General features: G+C 42.1%; 2 protein-coding genes across 2 annotated transcripts; both read right to left on the reverse strand.

Moving 5' to 3' along the window:
* Positions 1 to 1438: 1438 nt before the first annotated feature.
* Positions 1439 to 11340, reverse strand: FETUB (fetuin B). Its single transcript, XM_065639769.1, has 7 exons — positions 11119 to 11340; positions 6703 to 6813; positions 5148 to 5235; positions 4448 to 4614; positions 3405 to 3518; positions 2402 to 2491; positions 1439 to 1924 (listed from the first exon to the last, which is right to left on the reverse strand). The coding sequence occupies exons 1-7, from the start codon at positions 11338 to 11340 to the stop codon at positions 1505 to 1507; spliced, it is 1212 nt and encodes a 403-aa protein (XP_065495841.1). The 3' UTR covers positions 1439 to 1504.
* Positions 11341 to 16525: 5185 nt separating this feature from the next.
* AHSG (alpha 2-HS glycoprotein) lies at positions 16526 to 23320 on the reverse strand. Its single transcript, XM_065640333.1, has 7 exons — positions 23073 to 23320; positions 21582 to 21692; positions 20270 to 20354; positions 19216 to 19379; positions 18813 to 18926; positions 17944 to 18024; positions 16526 to 17100 (listed from the first exon to the last, which is right to left on the reverse strand). Exons 1-7 carry the CDS (start codon positions 23274 to 23276, stop codon positions 16822 to 16824), a joined length of 1038 nt encoding a protein of 345 aa, XP_065496405.1. The 5' UTR covers positions 23277 to 23320; the 3' UTR covers positions 16526 to 16821.
* Between the last annotated feature and the right edge of the window lie 1515 nt (positions 23321 to 24835).

A 24835-nucleotide genomic window follows, 5' to 3' on the forward strand; every position in this document is an offset into this window, starting at 1 on the left:
AACAAATGATTTTACAGATCTGTTGGCAACTAGAGAAAGGCTCTGTGGTTTCATGTGAGTCCCATAATTTTTGTGAATATCAGTGTACTCCTGGCTACAAATGACATTTCTTCCCCACATTCGCTCTTTTTCTTCTTCTTGTCTTCTCATTTATTTATATTTGTTATTGTCAGTACAATTGCTACTTCTGGCTTTAGTGAAATTGATTTTTCTTCACTACAGGCTGTAGAGTGTCCCTGTGGGTTTTATTATAAGACAGTTAATATGACCTATCTCAAGAAAGAATTAGGCTGATTTTGTAAATCATCATTTTTCCTGCACAGCAGGGTCAGTAGAGCGTAAGAATCTGAATAGCCTGGGCTTGATTCTCCACCAGCAGAATTATGTGCAGAGGCTTCACAAATGGGCAGCCTTTTCCACGTTCTTTAAGCGAGGGTATAAAGCATTAGGAAAAAATAATCTTTCTTGAGATCTTCCATGGGAAATAAAAAAAATAGGCTAAGCTCATTACATTGTAATCAGGAAGTTAACCCATAAAATAATAAAACCCCAGTAGCTGTTAATGCTGAAGAGTGTTGAAGTTCTCGTCACCGTTTGTGCACTGTTGCACCGGGGGTGACTCTGGAAGGGCCCTGACAGGGTCCCCCTCCCTGGGCTCCGGGCCAGCTCAGCCACCGCCCAGCTGGGACTGTCCCCCTTCCCCTGGGTGACCCTGGGGACAGGCTCCCAGGCAGCGCTGCGGGGAGGCCGCGGCCAGGGCCGACCCCACTCCCCTTCCCACGGGAGCTGCTTTGGGCTCAGGCTGGAGTGTTTTGGCCCCAGCCTGAGCTCCTCTGCCTCACAGCTGTGCTTGCGCCTGGCCATGGACACGGTGGATCCAGAGCCAGATGCTGACCTGCCGACGTGCCGCCCGCCCTCCCGGGCAGACAGGCCACTGGAGACCGCTGGGCTGTGTCTGACTCTGGGTACCGTGACCAGACCTGATCCTGACCCTGACTTGCTAATGCACGTTCCTGGCTTGACCTCAGACCTGCCTCATCGCCCACGAACTCTCATGGTGATCCGGCCTCTTCCTCTGAGCTGACCACCCCTGGGTCTCCCCGGCAGGTACCGTGGGACAGGCCCCTGCCCTGCCAGCCTGGCTCCCCATCCCTCAGGGTGCAGCCATCCCGCACTGTGCCCTGACAAACTTTGGCTTCTAAGGATATTTTTTTCTGATGCCTTTGGGCTGTCACAGCCCTGCGAGTTCTTTTACCCTCTGCAGGTACTTTTCTTTCATGCCCTTACTGATGGGAGGAATTTGAGAATTAAAAGCCAAATTATTTTGTTGGAAAATACCTCAGTTAAATCTATTTTTCTAATCTATTCATGTGCTTTCTTAAAACCGAGAACTCCATAGATGATGTAATGAGCAATTTATTTAGAGATGTTACACAAATTCAAAGACTGCATTGCCATTGTGGCTGTTAGTTTGTTGCAGGTAGCTGAGGTGATTGGATGCTGGCTAGACTTTGGTATACTTTTTAGGCAGCAAAGGCTGGAGGATGGAATTTATCTCCTTTGCTTCACCTGGGCATGAGTCTGATGGAGAAAGGTCTTCAGGAAATGGGAAAATAACTGGTCCCGTGACTGGTTTGGTGGAGTCTGATTTGTCTACTTGAGTCTTTTCTCCATCGAGAGTGGATGTAGATCCTACAGCCTCAGGTAAAACTGGCTTTTCATCTTTACGTTTGTTTTGACTTTCTGGTAGCCTTTGGAAATACATGTCCTCAGTTGAAGGGGGTAGAATCTTAACTGAGCCCACCGTTTTTTCTAGATGTGGGGAGAAAGGATTGGTTTCTGAAGAGAAAGCTTGTTGATGACTCTGGCTGGATTTTCCAGGTGTCTGCTTAGCTTGCTGTTTCCCCTCTTCAGTGGCAGGATCCTAAATCACAGGCAATAAGCATTACCTATATTGAAGCTATTAAATATTCTTTCAGATATGAAGAGGGTCACCCTTCACACTAAGGATCTGCTGCAACTCCAGTCTGCCAAGACCAGCTGCGGAACAGAAGCTCAAAGAACAGACAGATGGAGCTGCTGCTTGTGCCTGTGGAGATGGGTGCCTGAAACTGGGGTAACTGCACAGTTATTGCACTTTGTTATTTACAGTTTCATTGTAGAGCGTTCTGAACACATTCTCTATGATAGACTCTGTACTTATTCTGTTGCCTTTTTATCCACCTAGCAATAGTCTGTTTTATCACAAGACAGATTTCTTCCTGATTTGGCCTTATCACTTTCTTGAAGCTCATATCTTTGTGAATAAGAAAACTTAAAAATGGCTCGGCTTTCAAGAGTTCAATTCTTGTTTTGTAAAGGAGTATTACTCTTGCAATATTAAGATTAGATCAAGAAATACCTGCAGATCGTAGATTTCACAGGATATTGTGACAAACTGTTCATGTTCCAAGTCACTGTTTACTACAGAGCCTTTGCAGAAACCTGTCTTCTGGAAGAAGAAAACACAAGAATTTTTTCACATTGTGGCACTGATACTTAGCTCCTATATTGCAGAATAAGTGATTATAAAAGACTGAATAGTTATAGCTTCTGCATGTATTCGTCGGGATAAGCAACTGAGTCAAACTTTTCTTTTGGGACTGGCAAGCTTACAAAGGCAGGCAGCATTTTGAAAAAGGCTTTGTGTTTGTAAGGAGGGTTAGGTAACATGATGGTAAAAATAAGCTGGCCACTTAAGGTCCAACTACAACCGCACCCTGAAGTTCTGCAGAAGAATATCCCCATGCAAGTAAGCTGTCTAATAGAACATAATATCATTTCTTGAGCAAAAACAATTTCACGCCATACTAGTGAAAGAAACCATGAAAAAATGTTGTTTCTAATAGCTGCGTTTTTACTGGGTGATAGGTAACATGGCTTGCTTCTCAGTTAAGACGGGGCTTGAAATGTTATCTCGTGGCAGTATGCCGATTTAGTCTTTTAGCTTCTCTTATAATTTTTTCCTTCTTTCCTAAACGTTTTCCTTAGCTGACCTGACTGTAGTATGAATATACTATTCATGCATTGTTTGTGATTCATGGTCTGTGTCTGTTTACTTGGAAGAAATCCTTAAGAATTATTCACTTTTGTAAGGTGAATGCTACCCCGCCTTTTTCTGGATGGTATTTTTTTCCTGTTTTCTTTGTTCATAGACCTCTAGGTAAGAATTCAGAACTACTGAAATGTTTTCTCTACTGTAAAGCACTTTGTACGGTTGCAAGACAGTGTAGAGTTACAGCTCATAAAAAGATGCCTGTGGGCTTTGATTCTTGTCTGCAAAGAACCAAAGGGATGGGCCAAGTACACACTGAGGAATCACAGTATCTGAAAAAATAGGTGTTTATACAAGAAAAAGTACTTACAGCTAGTTCCAATGAAAGTGGCTTGCACTTGGAGATGTCAGCAATGGTGTCATTTTTGGAGCAGGATGTCTCTTGAATTAAAAACTCTACAAAATATGCAGGACCAGTGACCCACTGTTAGTGAGAGATCAATGGCAATTAGACCTTGTACGTGTGTCAGGAAGAAGAAAAAATCCTACAGACCTTGAAACAGATGTAAAACTTGTGGTAAGTGTGGCAGGAGCAGGTTATACTTGGACATTACTGTTGGTTGTATTACAGGAGAATGATTTTTTGCCTGTGCTGCTTTATTGCCCGGATATTTTTTACTTCTTAAATATGCACAATCCTAGTAACTTGTGGATTAGCTATAGTTGAAATGGGTTTAGTTTTTGTAATAAGTTAGCATCCACATAGAACTATACATCCAAAGACCCTCTTCAGTGCCTTGTTGATAATTTATAGCTGCTTTAATGAGCAGGATCACATTTTCTATTTCTGAAATGCAAGTATCTCAGTGTTGGAAAATGGGGGTGATTAAATACTGTACTGCAGTAACATCTAACAGTTTGAGATAAAGAGTTATCTATACATAATGAATTTTAGAGAGACTGGATATTACTGTGGTAAACAAACAGGATTTAGCCAGGAGATCCTTAAGTCTGTTAGTCTAAAATTTGTTTTAAATAATGTTTGAACTCATTCAGTGAGTTGCAGGTATGTGTTGGAAGGGCTGACTGTGCTTTATTAAATACTTTCTATTAGGGAGTCACTAATTCATGGTGGTGGTAGAAGAAAGAACTCACAGTGAAGCTTTCCTAAACTTTGCAGTGCAAATCTGTGTCTTCAGTTTTACATAAAGCCCTTCCTTTTGCACTAAATGGAGTCAAAGTCTTGAATCAATGCAGATCCTCATTTCCCAGGAGAATTCTGCATAGAAGTATTCTCCCTACTATATATACATCTAAATTCTAAATAATCTGCAAGACACAAATCATACAAAGTGTAACAGGTGGATCTGTACTTCTTGATGGCTAAAGCAAGTCAGATGAGCCTTGGCTTACCTGCGTTGAAGCTCTTGTGACATTGAGGACAGAGAAATAATGAGCTTGTTCACTCTCTTCATTGAACTTGGCAAGGCTCTGAACAGCAGCCTCCAAATATTTGGGCTCAGTTGGGCAGTCATCAACTGGGCAGTCAGGACATACTGACCAAATATATCTGGGTGGAACTTTTAATTCAAACAAAGCAATGTCATTAGAGGAAACATCAGCATAAAAACATGTTGATAGTGTAAGTCACCGTAAATGTATCTGTGCCCCGCAACCCTACCCACTTGTCCACCAGTTGCCTGAACTAACAATATGTGGTTTGATTCACTCAATGATTTTGAATCTTCATGAATTTGCAGACACATAAAAACGTTGCAGTGGAGGCAGAAACACCGCAGAAAAAAGCTCAGCCTACTGTCAGTGGGCTTGCTGGTTTTACTTGCCTTTCACAGACTCATAAAGATGCTTTTTGGACCGGAGGGTAAAAGCTCATATAGATGCTCTGCTGGGTTTCCCAGAGATGAAAACAGTTATTACTGCACTGCAGGACCACACTGGACTTGTGATCATTGAACTGAGAAAATTAGGACAGCGGAAAGCTAATGGAGACATTGTGGTGCTATAATTACAATTAAAATTTAAAGTAATGCTATATGGCAAAGAGTGTTTTTCCAGACCTCTTTTAAAGAGTGTGTGTTAAATAAAGACATACCTGGTTGTAAAATGCACTCATAATTATTCAGATGAGCAATATTTCTTGCCTGATTAATGTAGATAATTGTTTTGCATTGACCATACACCTAAAACAATACAAGCATTTAGAAACAATTAATATTGCACCCTTTGCACTGATCATCTAGTAACTAGACAGCAAGTGGTTCATTTTCTCCCTGCAGTCATGAAATTATTTTCAATAAAAAATTTGCGTTAATACTCAGATGGCAATGAAGCAAATTTCTAAGTATCTCCTCTAGAAATTAAAGGCCAGATCTTCCCCTGGTGTAACTCTGAGCAATACAGGTGCAGGTCTTGGCTGCAGGATGGCCTACACAAGGCCACTCTTCTGGCAGCCAAGGAGTGACCAAGTGTCACCGAGTGCTTTCCCTGGCCAGGCCCTGCACTGGGCGCTGGGTCTGGGTCTGGAACCCAGAGAGCTTAAACCTGGAGATCAGCTCAGGGTCTCCAGATCCAGCCACTGGTCTTCCAGCTTCCTGCCTTTCCCTATTGTCGTGGTTTAACTCCAGCCATTAACTAGGACCACACAGCCACTCGCTTGACTATCTGGCAACAACCAAAACATCAGTGTATTATCAACATTCTCCTCAACGTAAACCAAACAACAGCACTATACCAGCTACTAGAAAGAAAATTAACTCCATCCCAGCCACAACCAGGACACCTATGTCCATGGTAAGGAAGGAGAGTGGTAGGATAAACCCTCAGTCAGTTTTGTGGCACAGTAAGATCACCCTTGCACACAAAGAAACTCTGAATTTATGTCATAAAAATATACTGGCCTATTAATATCCATTTTGCCTTTATGTTTAAAAGTTGAATGTATATTGTCCGAGTGCCTCTTAAATATTGCTACATGTATGATCAAGGCCTCTAGGACACACATTTCTTGACTTTCCTGCTGAAAGCACTGCAAGCAGAAGTGAGCAGAATTCTTTTTATTTTTTCCAGTTTTTCATTTAAAAAAGAAAAGTTATTGACCTAAGAAGCAGCCTAGGACATTTTTTTTTATGTGAAGATTCTTTCTCATCATTCTTCATTCTATAAGATTTTATTTTTAACTTGACCGAATCATTTTCCTCACCTGTAGCAACAGTCTTAGGTGAGTTAAATTTTTTGCAAAGTTGTCAGGATAAACCTGGAATGAGTCTAAGCCAAAAATCACATGTTATATAAAAGTGACTTTATTTCCTTCTGGACAGGCTGTCTTTAAAATAAGCTCTCACATAGTTGCTATAAAAAGTAACCAATTTATTCTAAATAGTGTCCTAGCATAGCTATTTAGTTATGTCTGCTTATTAGCTCAGATGAAAAAATTTCTTTTAATTTTCAATTTTTTTAAACTGAATCTTACAGTCTGTAAACTGATTAGAAAGTACAGAAGAAACTGTGGACCATTCATAAAAAATGGGGTTTGATTTCTTCTAAACTCTGCTGCCTACTAAAAATACATGTGTAGGGATTTTGCTGTCATCAGTAGTACCTGAGTAACTCATCATACCTGAGATTAAATAAAAAAATGAAATCCTTACAGTTCCATGAGCAGGTCTGGCCTTACAGTTCTTCCACAACTTTTTGCTGAGTACGTGGCATTCGGTATCTACTACATCCAAGATGAGATAGAAGGCAGAACCAGAGATCTCCTGAAAGCAACAAAATAGAAAGAATCATATCCCAGTTTTGTACAGAATGAAATAGGGATACATAAAAGAGAGAGATGGAGAAGCACAGAACACACAGGTGGGTCACATAGATATCCTGAAAACTGAACATTCTGTGGGACAAATTCTCAATGGTGGCAAATCAGGTGAAATTCAGGCCCTGTTAGAACAGACTTGGTCATGTGTCTGGCCAGATTTAATTAAAGAACAGCCTTTTAGAGTCAGTTTTATCCTTTTGATTCTGATACCAAACAGAACCCAGAACCCAACTGCATTTTACTATTAGATTTGAAAGGTGGGTTATTTTGCCTTCAGTAAGAATGAGATGATAAATACCACAAATAATAAAAAACTGTTAACATGGAACATTCCCAGTAGGCATTAGAAACAGAAATACCTTATTTCTTAGAGTGGTGTGTTCTTAGAGCATGAATGCTTTGCACTTGCCATAAAGAGGCAATCGCTGCATTGATGCAGACAACTTAAATATTCTCTCAGATATTGGAAAGTGCTGTGAGAGACCTTGGATGTCTCTGATTCACTTTGAAGCTTCAGTCCAGTGCTTGAGTTCTGACCCTGTGCTTAAGTCCAGAAACCTTTATTCAGTTCACTGCAGCACAGGTGCACAAAGCTGTTAGGAGCCAACTTTTGGGCAAACATGTTTCCATGCGAGAGGGACAGGTACAGCTCCAGATATCTAGTGATTCCATCAGATAGTACTGAAAGATGAGATGGTGCAGCTCCTGATTCTGCTTGTACTGTAGACATAGGTAAGCGCCTCTCCAGGATATTTATCAAGGATACAGCTTAATAGGATCATGTTTTATTTGCTGCAGTGGAAAGCTGGAAAGAGAGAAGCTGTCATTTATACATCCTAAAGAACTTAGGTGTATTAGCTGCGTGTTTAGACTGAGATTGTGTCTTTGCTTAAGAGGAAGGAAAACCGGAACAGAATGAAAGCAGTGTTCATTCATTCCAAGTTGACTTCACGGGCATATGGAGAAAAAGCTTTATGGGGCAAGGGTCTTGTAGAAGTCTGGGGCCAGTATCTGTACAATTTTAACTTCAGTTTTGATTTCTGTTTAAAAGCAACTAAAGACCAGTCAATAGGGCATCTAAAGGCTGGAGCACTGCTGGCTTTTTTTGTTTTATATTGCTTGGAAAAACGCTAAGGGGTATCTGTTCTTGAGTTCTAAGGAGACCAAGTGATACAAACTATTTGGGTCACACAGCACAGAGATCTCTGAAAAGACTGTGATGGTGATTTTATGTGATCTCTACCATATGTACTTGCAAACGTAATGGTAAACCCTTTGAATATAAAAGAGTAACATAAATAGAATATAAATATAAAAAATAAGTAAATTGCTTTCGTAGCTTTGTCTCTAAGTTATATTCTTACATAGGCAACTTACCATGCTTTATCCCATTTCTTGTATTTTCATACCCTCTTTTTTCCCTAAGTGTTCTATGAAGTAATTGGGTAATGCCTTGCACTGAGCTCTCAGGATTTGCCTATACGAATCCTGAGGTTTAATTATAACCGTCATTTTGAAGGTTGTGAAAAGATCAAAAGCTATTTTGACAAAGAGTGAAGCCGAGGTGCAGCAGCACTGTGTGCAGTGCCCTGGCAGCGTCCCCACACCTGGCTACACAGATCCTTCCGTGCAAGGAACTCATCATAGTTTTCTCTTTACATACGCGGTACATAAATACCATGATGATATGTCTCCTTAATATGATAGGTGATATAGGTTAAATCGGTAATCAGAAAGTAAGACTGGTCAAAGAGCAATTGCCATTTGCTGAAATAGTGGGTTTTTAGCAATGCAGCATTTGGTCCAAGCTTGTAACTTTAAATAGATCCTCTGTGAGAAAAAACCATCACTAAGACTTTTCTGCGTGAAGAAGAATTAGCTAAGAAAAATGTCTGTTTTTAAGGAGTCCCAAAGTTGGGACTGGTGACTTGAGCTTTGAAGTTGCTTGTTCAGGTATTCTGGAGGCAAAAGCACGCACATATCTCATTAAAGAAATGTTCTTATAATTAAATGTGTTTGATGTTAGATGGGTTTACTCAGCTGAATCACAAAAACTGATTGTAAACCTCAGTGATGTTGGAAATACTGAATGCAACCAGGGTAGACCAAACTGTATTTCCTGTTGCCTGTAGCTGTCTTGTATAATATCAGCTCTAATGCACAGATGAGGTTATTATAATATCTACACATCTTTTTGTCTGCCTGCTTCTGTATTTATCATCCTCCACTGGGATGAAGGTTTCATCATCCTTATTTTAATTTTCATTAAAAGACCATTATGCAAAGGCCTTTTGATATCTGCTTAGTATTGAATAAAAACTTCTATCTTTTCTGCATGACTGAAAAGATCCCTTCTCCAGCGCTGCTGCCGCTGGGGTTGCCCAGCGCACGGTGCAGAGCAGCCGGGAGCCAGCAGAGATGCAGCACTAACGCAGCATCATCTCTGCGGCAGGGTGACCTGGTGCAAGGGAAAGAAAGGAAATATTTTGGCATGTTTTGTAATTTTGGTTAAGTGTTTGTCAGTGAAGTTAATCGTGAGTATCTTCTATGAAAGAAAGACTCTGTCCTACTTACATGTAAGTTAATACCAGATGGCTCATTAGTTTCAATTAGAGCAAGACTGAACCATAGGTTGCTTAAGGGCAGATCTGAATTTGAAGTAACTTTGAAAATGTTTTTATCCTGAGTTTTGGATAAAAAAAATGGGAGGAAGGATCACTGACTGATTTAAAAAAGAAAAAAAGAGATTTCTTTATTTTTTTGAGAGGAATAGAAAGTTGTATAAGGTTATTACCCTCCATGAATATCCCCGACATAGCTGACTGCTTTCTATGTACTCAGTCCCAGAAGCAGCAAAAATATGACAAAGGGCTTAGATTGTCTAGTGTGTTACTACAGTATTTTCAAACACGTTATTTACAGGATAAGCATATTATATGCAAAAAATAAGAATAAAAGTAAATTAAACCCCCAAATAAACAATGAACAAAGTATGGCCTAAGCCTAAGTCTCTAGGGAATTAAATGACAGACCCAATCACAAAGACCAAAATTCTCCTGTGCTGAGATATACTTGGCACAGGTGAAGGGAGCAGCAGGGAAATGGATGAAATGGTTTACAGCACATCTGCACCCACCGTGCTGCACTCCAGGCGGGTCATAACACTGCTCTAATTATTGTCAGAAGGAAATAGCCCCAGGATGGGGGGCTAAGTACCTTACACCATGACTGGTGATGTGGGTTCTGGGCCAGCTCAGAGACATCCTATGCGGAAAACATTCTAAAGAGACCCGATCCAGTTGCTTAGTGGGCACATTCTGTCACCTGAGCAAAGCAAGACAGAGAACATGGTGCAAAGCACAGCAAAGGCTGCGGCTTTAGTCCTGAGATCTCAGGTTGCTGGAGGCCACAGCGTGTCTGCAGAAAAGATGTCCTTGGCACAGCAGCACACAGTAGTGTCACATCCTTGCCAGTGCAGATTTTTAAATGTCTGGCAATGAGCCTGATTTTCTTTTAGGTTTCAGAACTCAGCCTTTCAGGTGAGACTATAGGAAGTGAGCAAGCATGGCAAGGAATGTTAGGAGCATGTTTCCACAGTGCCTTATGTGCCATGGGCCTTGTGCACTCATGTCAGGTTGTCTCTGGTTAGTGCCAGTAGATTCAGCTATTGTAAGACAAAATAGTAATAAATTAAGCACACGCAGAGAAATAAGATACTTGAGGATATAAGTGTGATATTCCATAGGTGTTTCCAGCGAAATTTTTGCACTTGAACTGGTCTCAGATTTCTTCTGGAGAATGAGTCATCATTTAGAGGTCTGTGAAGGAATTCCCTGGTCCCAAGCTGGCCGTGTTTACCCCATTAGTGCTTACATCTTTTGTGCAAAATGCACAATAACTTAATAGCCTTTGCACTCCAGCTGCTCAAGGCAGTGGGAAGAAGGTGTAAAATGAAATTAAATCAGAGCAGTGGTGTTTCATACCAAATACGAACTGATGCCTGGAGCTATTCCAGAGGCAGGCAGCAGAGAATCGTGACTGAGATTTGCTCTCTAATTGCCCGCAGTGCTGATGAAACTGTTTCTAGTCATCTGTGCGTAAAGTTGACATGGCCTCTGGAGTCCCGTGAATGTAACTTTACATTTGCCTGTTGAAATATTTCTTAGTTCAAATAGATATCACTGAGGAATAGTGAGAGTCATAGGGCTCTTCATGGGAGAAACAGATACAAAACAAGCAGGTAACTTACCTGAGGGTGTTCTCGGACACTGAAAATTCGGTAGAGATGGAGTACGTAGCCCTCTTGGCGGTCAGCATTGATCTGGCGAAGAGCCACATCTGCAGCCTCCTCCACTGCAGGGGCGTTGCAAGGTGGGGAAAGCAACGCAGCCGGTGCCTCGCTGGCAGGAGGGGAGGCAGCCCAGGAGCAAAGCGCCTGCGTGCCAAAGAGCAGCGAAACAAGTGAAACCATCCTGCTGAGAAAACCAGTGCAGCACATCAGGATGGTCAGTCGGTATAGAGGGGCTGACCTGCACGAACTTGCAGACTTTTGTGATGGAGCCGTGTCTCTTTATAAACTTGTGTCCTCTTTTTGTTACTTACTGGCCATGACCTTTAAACCTACAGCTGCAACAGCAAACACTAAGTCAATGATTATAAGGTTTTATGTAAGTCTTGTCGCTCCCTCTGAGACCAGAGAGCACTTTCTCCTTCTGGCTTTACATCCCCAATTCAGACTTCACTGGGCAGATCGTATAACTTTGACCTCATCACAAGGGACAAGAATATACACACAAAGCTGCTTTCTTAAGAAACCAGAATTGCTTAAATAAACCTACATGCAGGACAGGTCTGTCTCCACCTCTGTTCTGTCAGCCATCCTGTTCTTCTCCAAATAAGACAATGACAAAGGTCTCAGTAATTTGAACGGGGAATTGCAGTCTGTATGGCTGGGATAGAAAGCTTGGTTTGGGTTTATTCTTTGAGCATTTCTACTCAGTTGGACACCTACAGATGAATGTGAGCCCTTTGCCCAAGCCAAGCCGCCAAAATGCGGTTCGTGTCCAGACAAGAATCTTGTGGATGAATGGCATGGTCAAGCCCTTAGATACTCTTAGATAACCTGATACCAAGTCAATGTGAAGAATTAATGTTTTCATCATGGTGTCAGCTTTTAAGGAGAAATTTCCAGTGTGTTTATTTGGGACTTAACATTAACTGTAATTGAACATAGTAGCATAGCTGTGGTATGTTTTGTTTGCACCCCAAAGACTTCACTTCTGTTGGTGAGATGGTGCAAAATGAGCTGCTGTAAGAGGCTGGTGGAAACAGTAAGTGAGCCAGGGCTATCAAAATGGTCTGAGACTAGTGAAGGCTCCATTTCAGGATTTGATCTCTCTCAGTGCCTTGACTCTGGCCCACTCATCCTTTGTTGCCTAAAACTCTCAATTTATTAACATCTACCCGCTATTTGACGCCCCACTCTGATTTCCCCGAGCCCTGAACGTTTCCTGTTTCATCCCATCTTCTCCCAACTTCTGACTTCGTTCTCACTGCCACATAGCGCAAAGTCCGCTGTGAACTTGCCGTTGTTACGTGTTGCTTCTGATGCCAAAGAGCAAGTCTTGTTTCCTTTTATCTCCTCCCACCTTAACCTTTTGACTACACCTGGTTTCAGCCCCTGCCTGGCAACTCCTGGCTTTATATTCCTGTGGGTTTAGAGGCAGGTACACTTGCATATGAACTTCACCGCTAATTGTAACATGCTGCTGCATTTTTACTGCCTGAGGACCCAACTTAGTGATGAAATAAGAACCATCTGAAATTATATGCTGAGAGGGGAGGGGAGAGGAAGGTGGCGTGTAAGAAAGCTACGGACCTGGGAGTGATTACGCTCGTCTCGGTGCCAAAGGTCTGAAAGGCAGAATCTAGCAGAAAGAACTTTTCAAAGAAGAGAGAGCATGTAACATAAAATGGAGGGTGAACTGCCTTCATTTGACTTCTTGTAGCTGGTGCCTTCCTTCTTATGCCACCTCTTGATCTCTTTTTGCCTGTAAATTATCCCTTTTTTCCTTTGAATCAAGGCAAATGTACATCCAGTTGTTTCTTTGCCAGTACACATCACCTTGCATAGCTCTCCTGGATTTAGTCCAGACTCCTCTCTGAACTGCAGCTATTTATCCCATAACTGTCTCTTGGCCAGATGATTTAGGAGCTTAGTTTTCTATCTTCTTCGGTGTTATTGTCTTCCTTATATTGTGTGGTCAGAATTGGCTCAAGGAAGACTCCCACCTGCTTAATCTTTAGCTCCTTGGCTTCTCTAAGCACTGCCACAGCCTACCCCAGTTTAAATTCTAGGAACCCACAGGAGAATCATAAGGAAATCTGTCCAGCAGTGTCACAATTTTAATTATTTTAGCTCTACTCAGTGCTTTGCTTTCGTTCCTGTTCAGCAACAATAAATAATACAATCCTGATGTGACTGGAGAGTGTGAGTCTGAGGGGAGCATTCACTGACTCAGCTGCTCCCCCATAGTATCACAGAGCACACGCTGAGCTGTGCACCTTTATTCCTACCTTTGGCTTATCCCCTCGCTGCTGAATTTGGAGGTTGATTTGCCAGCTAAGAGACTGCACTGTGACCACTATTGATTCTCAAGTGTTTTGCTGAGTACAGATGAAAAAGGGTCATGGAAAATAATTCTGCCTGGAGAAACTTTAGTTTGAAATGACAGCGGTGTGCTTCGTGGCTAACCTGTCAGGAACTCCTTGCTGGAGATGGGGGAATAGCTGTACAAATAGCTGTTATCCTGAAGATCTGGAGAAGTGACAACAACCATTACCTGGGGGGTATCCCAGCGAAAGTAATTGGTTTTCTACTGCGGGGCAATTCTGCAATGTTTCGCCTTGAAGGGTACCAGAAGCTGGGTAACTGTTTTTCTGGCCCTTATTTTCTGTCCTGGGAGTCTCTGTAATCACAGCTCCCTGCTGGATGACACTGAGTCTCTTTAGCTTTGAGGGTTGTGGCAGAGGTGGAAAACTCAGATAACAGGACAGGAGGGACACATGGCTGCTGGACCAAACCACCTTGTGTGTTGCCAGTTGCTTTGCAAACTGCGAGTGAGGGGTAATGTGCGGACTGTGTCCTGGAGGGGAGGGATACAAGGGATGAATGTTGAGAAACGCTGCCGTAGCCATAGTACAGGCACAGCAGAAGCAGCAATGCAGACTTGCTCACATTGTTCCTTGTGCCTGGGAATGCTTCCCCTGTGGCTAAAGGATAATAACTCATTTTCTTTATCCTTACAGTACATGGCATTTCTATGGAGATGGGTGCCAGTTAGTACTGGCTGTGTCGATGCCTCTTTTAATGGGGAATTGTTACATCCCTGACTCTGTTCTTTGTATTCTTCCTCCCACTGGAAAGGAAAAAATTTCTCTGTTGAAGTAGCTGACCTCAAAACATAGACACAGCTGGGAAATCTGAGCATGCCCAGCCAAAGCGGCACACGAAGTACATATGCTTTAGCAAAACAGGGTTTGAAAAAGCTGAAAAACATTGTCAGGCAAAGATACAGACCTGACAAAACTATTCATGCTGCATTTCAGGGAAGAAGGCATTTGTATTTCATGTATTGCTATTTCATAGCACTCATTGCCCCAAGAAACTATTACTAAATACTGAATCTGTTACTAAGATCCAGGTGCATGAATATGGGGCCATACTGGGGGGAGACAAAGCGACTGCTTCAAAACTGCCATGAAAAATGTATCCTTAAGAGGGCGAAATGCGTCCTTAAGGGGGCAAGTGTTAAGGAGAAAGAAGACGAGGTGCAGCTACTTTACTGGAATGCACAGAGCAATTCTGCTTTTTTTTTTTACCCTTTTGTTTTTCTGCCTGTTTTAGGAAACAATGGAGTAGTTACAGCAGGTGTAGGAGAACATCTGTGAAGCGTGGAGGCTGCAGATGTTCTGATACATATCTTTACTTTGTGTGGCTGGAAAAGGCAACAAGAAAATGCAGTATTTCTGGGGTTCAGAGATGTCCATGGGCAGAAATCTGTTTTATAAACACTGTTTCTGCCATCAGATAGGGAATTTTCTAAGCCTGGAAAACACCATCTCTTCTGTAACTTAGTGCCCACTTCATTATATAGAAGACAATTTGTGTGGTTCAGTTAAGGCAATTCCTAGTTTTAAAAGTACAAAAGCTAGGAAAACTAATTTATCCAGGTGAATTAAAAACTCAGTCTCATGTATCTGATGTTATAGTAATGCAGACCACAGTAGTAGCCATTTCATCAAAGCCTGTACTGTGTCTTGTGCAGCGGGATGGGATGAACGCCTGCCTTGCCACTTCAACAAATTTCTACAGCTCAGTACTAGCCCTTTTAAAATGAATGGCTGCATGCAGAACATTCTGGAGTCACTGCTTTATACAGGCAAAAAATCACTGAGCAATTGACTGGCAGCAGCTTGTGCCGCTGCCTGCAACACACTTTGTGCAGGAACTCAGCATATTCTTGAAATGTGAGAGCCGCTGCCTGCATGGGGAGAGCTTGTTGGCGGTATGTTGCCCAGCATGTTAGACTATGGCTTATAGAGTCTGGGCTGATTTCCTTTTTTCTCCCCCCTCCACACAGCCAGTTGAAGCACTGGTGCAAGTGCCTGCGGCTTTTCCTTTCCCCATTGACACAGCAGAGCAGAACCCTTCTGTATAGCAACCTGTCGCTCGCACTGACACCAAGAACAAATGTTAGTTGTGTTGCTTACTGAATACTGGAAGGTCGTAACTAAGAGAACAGGGTAGATTATTTGAAACAGTTCAGAAATGACATGTGTTCTGCAGCTTTTGCTGCCTGCATGATAATTATCTTGTAGCAAGTGCGGTTCCTGGTTAAAGATTCATGACTGTCTTTGAGACTGCTCCCACGGGCCTGCAGACTTCCAGTCTGCCTGGCAGTAAAGATCCTTCTGGCCCCTGTCCATTATTACTTCTCTACCTAGAGCAGATTTTGCCTCTAACATGTGTCAGAATTTGGGGAAGGTTTGACTGCTAGGATTATGGTAAATTGGCATCACTATCTGGGTCCTATTATATGAGATACATGGCTGTAGTATATTTATATTCTCTTGAATTGGTATTCCTTCATATGCACACAGGCCCTACGGTACCCCGGGATCATATCACACCTGTGTACGTGCTGGAAAACAGAGCGTGCCCATGTGCTTGGTTGGCAGGATTGATGCTTCCAGCCCGCGCAGCAATGAATGTGTCCTGATTCTTTGTTCTTTTCATAGGCATGGATGCTCTTACACCATGTCCAGAAGTATTGAGGTACTTCGGGTGAATATTAAAAGTAGGTAAATGGCAGGAAACACTATGGTGGAAGGGGAAAATACATTTTCCCCCGCCACTTCTTTAGTGTTATTGGCGTGTGATCAAAAGAAAGGACTGACCTGATTTTCCGCAGTGCTCAGCACCCACACATCCCAGTGAAGCTGATGAGAAGTGCAGGAGATTACTGGTTTTGAAATCAAGCCCAGAATATGACTCATAATACTGTGAAGAAGATACTTGACAACTAAATGAAAATATATACAGATAGAAGGTACCAAAGCATTTCTATTGAACACTTTATTGTGAAGTAACCTTTTGAGTGGTGTTGCTATCACAAAGCTACAACTGTTGTACAGCTCCTACAACAGTTTCATTGAAACAATATTTTCTGTATTTTAACTAAAGCACCCCTGTATGTAGAGAAAACAACTGCTGTATTTTCTAATCACCTATATTTTGAAGCAGGCCTTTGCAAGATCCCAGCCACAGCTCTGGCCTCTGGAGGGTAGAACTCATTTGGGCTCAGAGTCAAGCGTGCACTTGATGTTGTGGTCTGTGTGCTGCTGCACACTGCTCCTTCAGTTAGCTGTATTGCTCTGTCTGTAACACAGCCTAGATGTCAAAATAGCGAATCTTCCCAGGGCATGGAGGAGGAGGAGGCACAAAGCCAACAGGGCGAGGTACCTTGTCATGCTGAGCAACCTCGGCAACTGCTCTCTTTGCTACAGATTTTGCTGAGAGCACGGAAGAAGGAAATTCTGAAGAGCTGGATTCAGATGCGACAGGGTTATTGTGGGAAAGCCTGAGGTTATGGTTTGTGAAACCTTGTACAACACTGGGCACCAGTCCTGCTGATGTACCTTGACCTGGTTGAAAGTAGGTAACTCCAGGCTGGAAAAGAAAAACAGTTTGTATTTGTGTTCAGTGACTTGGGGCTTATAATATACAGGTCATTGCTATCTTACTGGGTACCCTGCTTCTAACTACAGGCCTCCAACCCAGGTACAAAATGTTCCTGACCGTCACAGAAGTCTGATATTCATTTGAACACAGAACCCAGGATCCCCTTTTTAATATCTGGTGGATCATGAGCACCAAATTCTGTGCTAGGTGAACTTTCAGGGCCACTTGTGCAGCTGGCAAAACATTCAAACTGTCATATTCTTTCTCTCGTAGACCTCCTAGTCAGCTAATTACTATTGTGTTACCAAGAGTGCTGGTCTGTAAGAACTCCACTGCCAGCCACTCCTTCTCAGACCAAACGGAAGCTGAAATACCTGGAGAGCCCTCCAGTCCAGTGCACATAGGTTTCTTTTCTCTTGCTGTAGCAGGGCAGCTCAGGGTCCCTAAATTCAGTCATGTCTAAGGACTACTAGCAAAAACCCCCAGCCAATTACATCTGCTACAATGGGTCATTTATATTTCACATCTCTCATCCCCCTGCCTCAGCAGAGTTTGGTTCCCTTTGCCCTACCAGATGTGGGAAGGTCCCAGATGTTTAGGATCACAAACCGCGTCAAACATGGATGACAGAGGTGACAATTCCTGACACAGAAATCCATAGGATAATCAGGAGCTACCTTACCTCGTTTTTTAGGATACAAAGTTAAACTCAGGTTATCACAGAGAGCTAACACAGTCTACAGTGAAAGGGGTAAACTTAGGGTTTTTGCTTCTAACAGCACTGGTTGGCCAGAATACTCTGGAAAGGAAGGGAACATCTGGAGTTGGTACCTGATGTCCGTAGAGCTGGCAATCCACTCTGAGGTCCTGTGATGGTTGTATTACCCTTGTTGCTGTGCAGAAACCATAATTCTGGCAAAGCAGAACATAGTGAAGAGAAAATAGTTATAAAATAGAGGAGATTTGAATTACAATTTTTAGTTTCAGTACCCTTAGAAGTAGCTACATGTTCTCATGTTTTATCTGAATTGTAAAGTGCTTGCTTTTTAGTCAGTTGGACTCAAAAGCCAAGCTGTTTAAATGCATAATCAGCAAATAAGTGAAACTCCTGTATTCTTCTAGAGTAAGATCCTTTGTCTCTCTGGATATGAGGAAGGGAAAGCGAATGTAGGTAAAGGGTTCCCACCCACTAAAACTGCCTAGGACTCCATTCCATCAGAAACAAAAGAAGAATTTTAGCTTGATAAAGCATACAGTATAGTTCTCAAGAGCCTACATATCAAAACAAAGCACACTGACATCACTTGAATTGTTGGAAGGTGAAATAGTTTGCCATTTTGTTACGTGTTTATGTACTGTCCAGTACAAAGGAGCCTGTTTTTCTCAGGTGCTCACGTTAAGAAGAGTAAACTGTAACCTATATTCTGTTGATTAAAAATATTTTGTGTTAAGGACACTTTTGTCCTCCAGCCTTTTTGAAGTATATTCAAATACATCAGGATTCAGTCCAGATACCTCAGAGAGAAAGGTGTGATACAGCTTTAGGAATTATATATTGAAAAGCCTATCATGACGGTGTACGACTCTGGCACTTTCATCCTCACAAAGGTCTATTCCTGCCCAAGCACAAACACATCACAGCGTGTGGCTTTTCTACCTCGGAGCTGGCGAGATCAGGACCGATGTGCTGGCGTACTCACAGACTGATCGTCGGGCAGCAGTTGACAAGCCGCCACATTATCTTGAGCTGCTGCTGCTGAGCAGTCCGTGGCACCCACAGCAAACTCAACGGAGACAATATGCGCTGGTTCATACTGATAAAAACAGGAGAATTGTTTAAGTGACTGTGCACTGTGAAACTGCAGAGCTGCTGAGAAAAGATAAAAGGCAAATGTTGTGGCTTCTAGCGTGGCATCTCCTACTCAAGTCAAAGGGAATCCTGTGGCTAAAATAACACAAAATGCTTGGGAAGTCAAGAGGAATTCAGTAGAGCAAATTAGAGCAAGCTAAATCTGTTTGCAGACATAATAGTTGACACTGCGCAATTACCACAGAAGAATTAGTCTGTTTGCATGGAAGGCTAGACACAGTTCTAGCAATTACCTGGATTGTGGCTCTTCCGATCTCCAGGAGTCTGAGGTAAGCCCCCGCAGTTCTGCTGTTGTGGTCGCTGAGTGCAGCTGTCACAGTTGCCAATACCTCAGTGTTATTCAAACTCGCCAGCAGTGGACAGTCCGGGCACAGCTGGTGAACATCTTCGCTGGAGTCTGCAGGAGGAACAAAACAGATTAAATTTTGATCAGATTGTAGGTCGTTTTGAAAGGCAACTATTCAGTGACCTATTCAGTCACACAAAAGACTGTTTCATGGTTTGTCCCAAATTATAGTGCAAGGATTTTTTGCAGTACAGACTACAGATGGCACTATTTCACACGACTTTTGCCATTCACATCTTTCTGCAAGCAAAAGTGCTGTGGACTTCAATAGCATATTTTAATGTTCTTACTCAGGTTTTAATCAATTCTCCTTCCGGAAAACTATCCATGACATGAGAGAAAAGATGTCTCAGCTCACACAAGTAATGGCGGAAAAATGAAGATATTTTGATTTATTGGAATTGTGTTTGAGTGTGTGTGTTTTTCTTTCACTCCCCAGTTTTGAAAGTAGTACTGAAGACATGTTGTACAGAGCAAAGAGATCTCATACAGAGCATGCAGAACAGAAGTTCTGCTTTCCCATGTCAATATTGAAAATGCTGGGTTTAGTAAATAAGCTGCATCTGGCAAAGGGGCTCTGAAGATCAAAAAGAAATCAAATTTTTGAGGCTAAACTCTTGAGTGAAAAGCCCCAGTACCAGCAATGTGTAGGTCAAATCTGGGACTTGCTTCCTAGGTACTCTTATAGTATCTTAATTGGCATAATAAAGAAGAGGAAAGAGAGAGGGCTGGATTTGTAGGTGAATGAAGTCAGAAAAGGGGAAAAAAATACTTTGAAAATGGCTGGGTTTATAAAACCCATTAACTGTCATTCTTTTTGTGCCATATTTATACACAGCACAAAGCCACCATTTTAGAATCAGAATAGCTAGTGAACTGTAACAAGTGCTATGATAATACTCCAGCCTCTAGATTCAAACCTAAAGAAAAAAAGTCTTTACCTGCATGTGAGTGGCATTTACTAGCAAGTACAGAAAACTTTCCAGCCAGCTTCTGCAGTTTGACATCACAGTCACCCTCAACTGCCTAGAGAGACACAAAAATCAGAGTTACATCGTTTGGATAAACAGGAATTTCTGAAAAGGGCAACTATTACTAAATTCAGAAGAACAGATCCTGGCTGAGTGTTCCTGGCAAAATCAGTCTGATTGCAAAGGCACCGCGAGGCGTGTCCTGGTGCCTGTGATTTTGTAAAAGGCAGAGCAGAGCTGCAGAATTTGGATCCAAATCTGGATCTCAGAAGTATCAGAAGTGCCGGGGTAGCCAGATGATGGACATTTGCTTCAGGTTCCTCTCTTGTAAAGAGCAAAGAGCGTGAATAGTTGAGAATTAAGACCTTCTGCGGAGCTGTTTGATACCATTCTCCCGGGTCTCGGCTGGGCAGTGGCCATGGTAACGGCAGAGCGTGCGGCCTCGTGCGGACTGGCTCACACGCAACATCTCTGAGCAGAGGAGGAGATGTCAAAGGCAAAGCTGGAGTCACTGGGAAGAGCGAACAGTGAGAATCACCTCCCCCACGAAGGAAAATGGGATCTGAGCCCTGGTGAATACAGGGGTGGACCATGACTCAAATTTAGTCATGAGCTCTGTGAATTGGGCCCCATTTTAGAAACAGCAGGTTTAAATTGTGAATTGGTCACTCTGCTTTCTGCTTAGAAACCAGAGCTGCCTGTACTCGGACAACACTTCCACTGCTTTGGTTGGGGAAAACTTTTCACAGTTGGATCATGCTTCCATAAGAACAAAATATTTGAGGCCAGTAAATTCCAACTGAGCATTACTTTGAAGGCAGAGCCCAGTCTGAAGGGAACAGCTCTTCTACAGCCTTGACTAGGACTAGGTGGCTGGACTTGATGGAATTTCACCACCTAACACCCCACATGTAGCCAAGGGAAGGCTGAGTTTGCACAGATTCACAACCTGCCCTGTCTACAGTTTGCAACAAGGAGGTGACACCTGGGCCGACCACAGAGGGCTGAGTCTGGAGCCCCTAAGCAAGACCCCGTGGCATCCGTGAACTGCTGACAGTGGCCTGTCCTCTTCACATAACAGGGCATGAAAGAAATCCAGGAGTGAAATCTTTTATGACATGAAGGCAACTGAATCAACGAGGTGGTTACAAGTGATTGGGTGGTTATAAGCTGCTACAGTGATACAACATTTGCTTGGACATCTCACTGATGACAGCCTGGCCTCTACCATCAATGTACTGAGCATGCATCTTCGGGCTGAGCTAGTGTTTTAGATACTTACATGTTCTTTTAAGCTCCTTATTGTGCAATTTGCAAGCGGTGTGGGGTTGAGAATGTGGCACTTGGTCTCTAATAAGTCAAGTTCAAGAAATATTATATCATTATTCGGTCCCTGGAGGGAAACAAACCAAAAAACAACAGAAATTGTAGTAATTACTTTGCAAAACATCACCAGATTTCTTCTCTGGGGCTGCATTGTGGTCTCTGTTGTTGACTGGGGTAGCTCCACATATGCACAAGAGTAGCTGAATAGGCCCTTACTGTTTAACTTCATTAAAACGAGACCCGTTATTTTTAAGTGGAGTAAGTCAAGATAGTCATATTGATTTTTTCCAGCTAAGGAACTGGCCGGTAAGTTTTGGAAAGTCCAGCCTGTCTGTAGTGTATCAGTTCTCTTATGTTAACTTGATTTTATTTTGTCAGGTAGTTTTAAAAACAGCTGGCTTTGTTGATGAAAAGCTTTCTGTTTCTATAACCAGATACCAAATAAACACGGGTGAACCTTGACCTGTCCCATTTAGTCCATTGGAATTACACTGAATTGCACCAGCTAAGTTCCAGTCCCACTACTCATGTTCATGAACTGCAGGATCTTTCATGGTTGTTCCTGATCCTTTTCAACTGTAACACAAAGGTGTGAGTGGAAGGGCAGAAGTGAGGCTCCTGAGCTCCAAGGTTGACTCTGAGGTTTGAGTCATGAGTGATTCTTTTTAAACCAATGAAGTTATTTTAGTGTAAAAGTATCAGATATGAGCAAAGCAGTATCACCAGTGTTTTTGTGTGGGTAACTGTGGGCACACTTCTGATCTCATTAATGTCTGTTTTAGTCTCTTGTAAAAGTCTTTGGTATCCTCTCATAACAGGTAGAAAACACCCATGGAGTTTCATTCTTGTTAATATTTGAGACCGTTTTCAATGTTTTGAGAAAATCAAAGGTTCTGAATGGGGGCATACATTGTGTTCATGACCATTTCTACAGCCTTTCTAGATGACTACAATGATGGCAATTGATCTTAGTGAAAATGAGACCACAAGCCACAGTTATTTCCATTCAGCTTCCTTGTCAGCTCAATGGGATATTAGGTAAAATTAATGCCTAGTACAAAATCACTAATAGCATGGAGTTATGATAGGTATGCATTTAGCAAATAAATAATTACCTGCATGACAAAGATTATCCTCACAGTTTTTCTCCAGATTAGCTACTGGGCTCATGAATCAGCACTTTGAATGCTCTGCCCTAGCAAGCATATCTGCAAACTGAGCCCTTTCTAGCATTGTACAAAAATATCTGAACATTTCTCTCTCTCCTCTCGGTTCTGCTATTTGAAAGACAAATTCCAGTGACCTGGATTCTCAACTGCTACCAGGTGGCATTGCCCCATTTAAATCAACAGAACCATGTCGATTTACCCCGCGTGAGGATACAGCCCTTGGCAGGGCTTGTTGGTCATTTCCAAGCATCTCTTCTGCCTACAAGCTCCTCACTTACCTGGGGCACCGTGCGGATATTCTCGATTCTGTTTAAGGCAAACTTGTATCCATGATGACTGTGGTCATTAATATAACTCACAGCTACTTCAGCTGCTGCTTCAGATTGTGGGTCATCGCAGCCCAAGGGAGCAGGGGGAGCTGCTGGTACAGCTTTGTGAATTGGAAGCTGAACAAGCAGTATTAAAGCTACTAGTGCCTTCATGGCACCTGAGAAAAAACCAATCCCTTTCAGAAATAAAGATCTAAGGATACCGTTCAGATGGTAGCTAGGCAGCTAGAACTGGGGTCCCATTTATATAGTACATACCGCAGACTTTGCATGAGCGCATGTCTGATATTTGTCCCAGTTCCAAGAGGCATTGCAAACAACAAAAGAGAAAAGTAAATGTTAGGACATCAAGCTGACCGATTAATATTGGCCAAAGTAAATTTTATCAGGTAGGATATTGCAAAGTCTGCTAAAGCAGCTAAAGAAGAAAGTGTCAGCAAAAACGTAACATAATTTTTAGACACTTTTCTACCAACAAAATACAGCACATGCAAGAGGAGTATGGTCCCTCCTGTTAAATGTGTAGAGATGCTAGTGCCAATTGAGCTTTCTTGTAAACAGGACACATTCTGTTAGGGCCCAAATCTCACCAGACACCAGTCTAAATTGTGAGATCAGTAACATGATAAATTAGCAAATGGAATTTGAATCAGTTCTAAGGATCACATCCAGCAGTAAATGTAAATATAAAGCAACTTTTGCTACTGAATTCATTTGGAATAGAAAATAAGACATAGTTTCTAAATCTTTTGCATCAGCTCTTTGTTTCTCTGAACAATCCGAAATCTTCCACTAATTCCTGGAATTTTGTTTTGCAAAAAAGGCATCTTGTAGAATTTTTTCTGGAATATGTTGTACAGATTTGAGGATTTGGCATAAGATCCTGCAGGGCACAATAGTGTTTTAAGGAGAGTGTTGCTGCTTAAATGCTCAGGAGTGCTAGATCCCAGCTCATATTTACATTCACAGTGTACATGTTTACAAAACAGTAACTGGATAACAAAAATATTCTATGGAGCGGAATATAGCTTCTATGACGTGTCCAGCATTTAAGGTCTTTTAAATTAAGCCATAATAACTTCAGCCAGATAGACTCTAGATCAACTAGTAGAAAAGTTTTTTCCTGTGAGGATTTCAGAGTAGATTTCTGTGATCCATTTTATGGTGGTGATCAGGATTCAGACTAGTAAAAATCCCTTTTGGGTTTAAAATATCTGAATCTCTGTTGTAATTTTCGAGGAGTTCAGGAATTAGCTGCAGATTTGAGAAGAACAGGAGAACTTCAACATATTTAGAAGTTCTCACTTTAGATAAGTATTTCTCAGCTTGCAAGGTAGGGTGAGTGGGGCTACAAGATTTGTTGAAAAAAGCAGTCTTGAGTCATGCCTCCCTCTTCTAGAATCTGGAAATATGGAAAACAGCATAAATAAAATGGTTCTGTTGGACAGATTAAGTGGTGAAGACAGAGAATGGGGAGAGACTAAGAAGATGGAATTATTTCCTTCAGCTGTGTGGGATGAGGTGAGTTTTGGACAGTAGGATTTGCATATTGAAGACATTCCTGTGGAAAAGAAAGGCTCTTTCCCTGTCTCTTGCAGTAAAAAATTGCTCTGAGCATGATTCATTTTTTCCCCTCACTGAAAGCAGGTGTTTGGCATTTGTTCTGTTGTGCGGATGATCATTTGTCATCTTGACTTTGGCCTGGAACACTT

Source organism: Caloenas nicobarica, chromosome 8, assembly GCF_036013445.1.
Source record: "Caloenas nicobarica isolate bCalNic1 chromosome 8, bCalNic1.hap1, whole genome shotgun sequence".
Classification (NCBI taxonomy): Eukaryota; Metazoa; Chordata; class Aves; order Columbiformes; family Columbidae; genus Caloenas; species Caloenas nicobarica.

Excerpts from the sequence above, each read along its gene's own strand:
- AHSG (XM_065640333.1), bottom strand. The coding sequence starts at position 23,276 with ATGAAGGCACTAGTAGCTTTAATACTGCTTGTTCAGCTTCCAATTCAC. Across the intron at positions 20,355-21,581 it reads TAAGGAGCTTAAAAGAACAT|GCAGTTGAGGGTGACTGTGA; the intron begins GTAAGTATCTAA and ends GTGTCTCTCTAG. Across the intron at positions 18,025-18,812 it reads TGCTGCCCGACGATCAGTCT|AATTATGGTTTCTGCACAGC; the intron begins GTGAGTACGCCA and ends CTGCTTTGCCAG.
- FETUB (XM_065639769.1), bottom strand. The coding sequence starts at position 11,340 with ATGGTTTCACTTGTTTCGCTGCTCTTTGGCACGCAGGCGCTTTGCTCC. Across the intron at positions 6,814-11,118 it reads GTGTCCGAGAACACCCTCAG|GAGATCTCTGGTTCTGCCTT; the intron begins GTAAGTTACCTG and ends TGTTGCTTTCAG. Across the intron at positions 4,615-5,147 it reads TGAGTGCATTTTACAACCAG|TTCCACCCAGATATATTTGG; the intron begins GTATGTCTTTAT and ends TTGAATTAAAAG.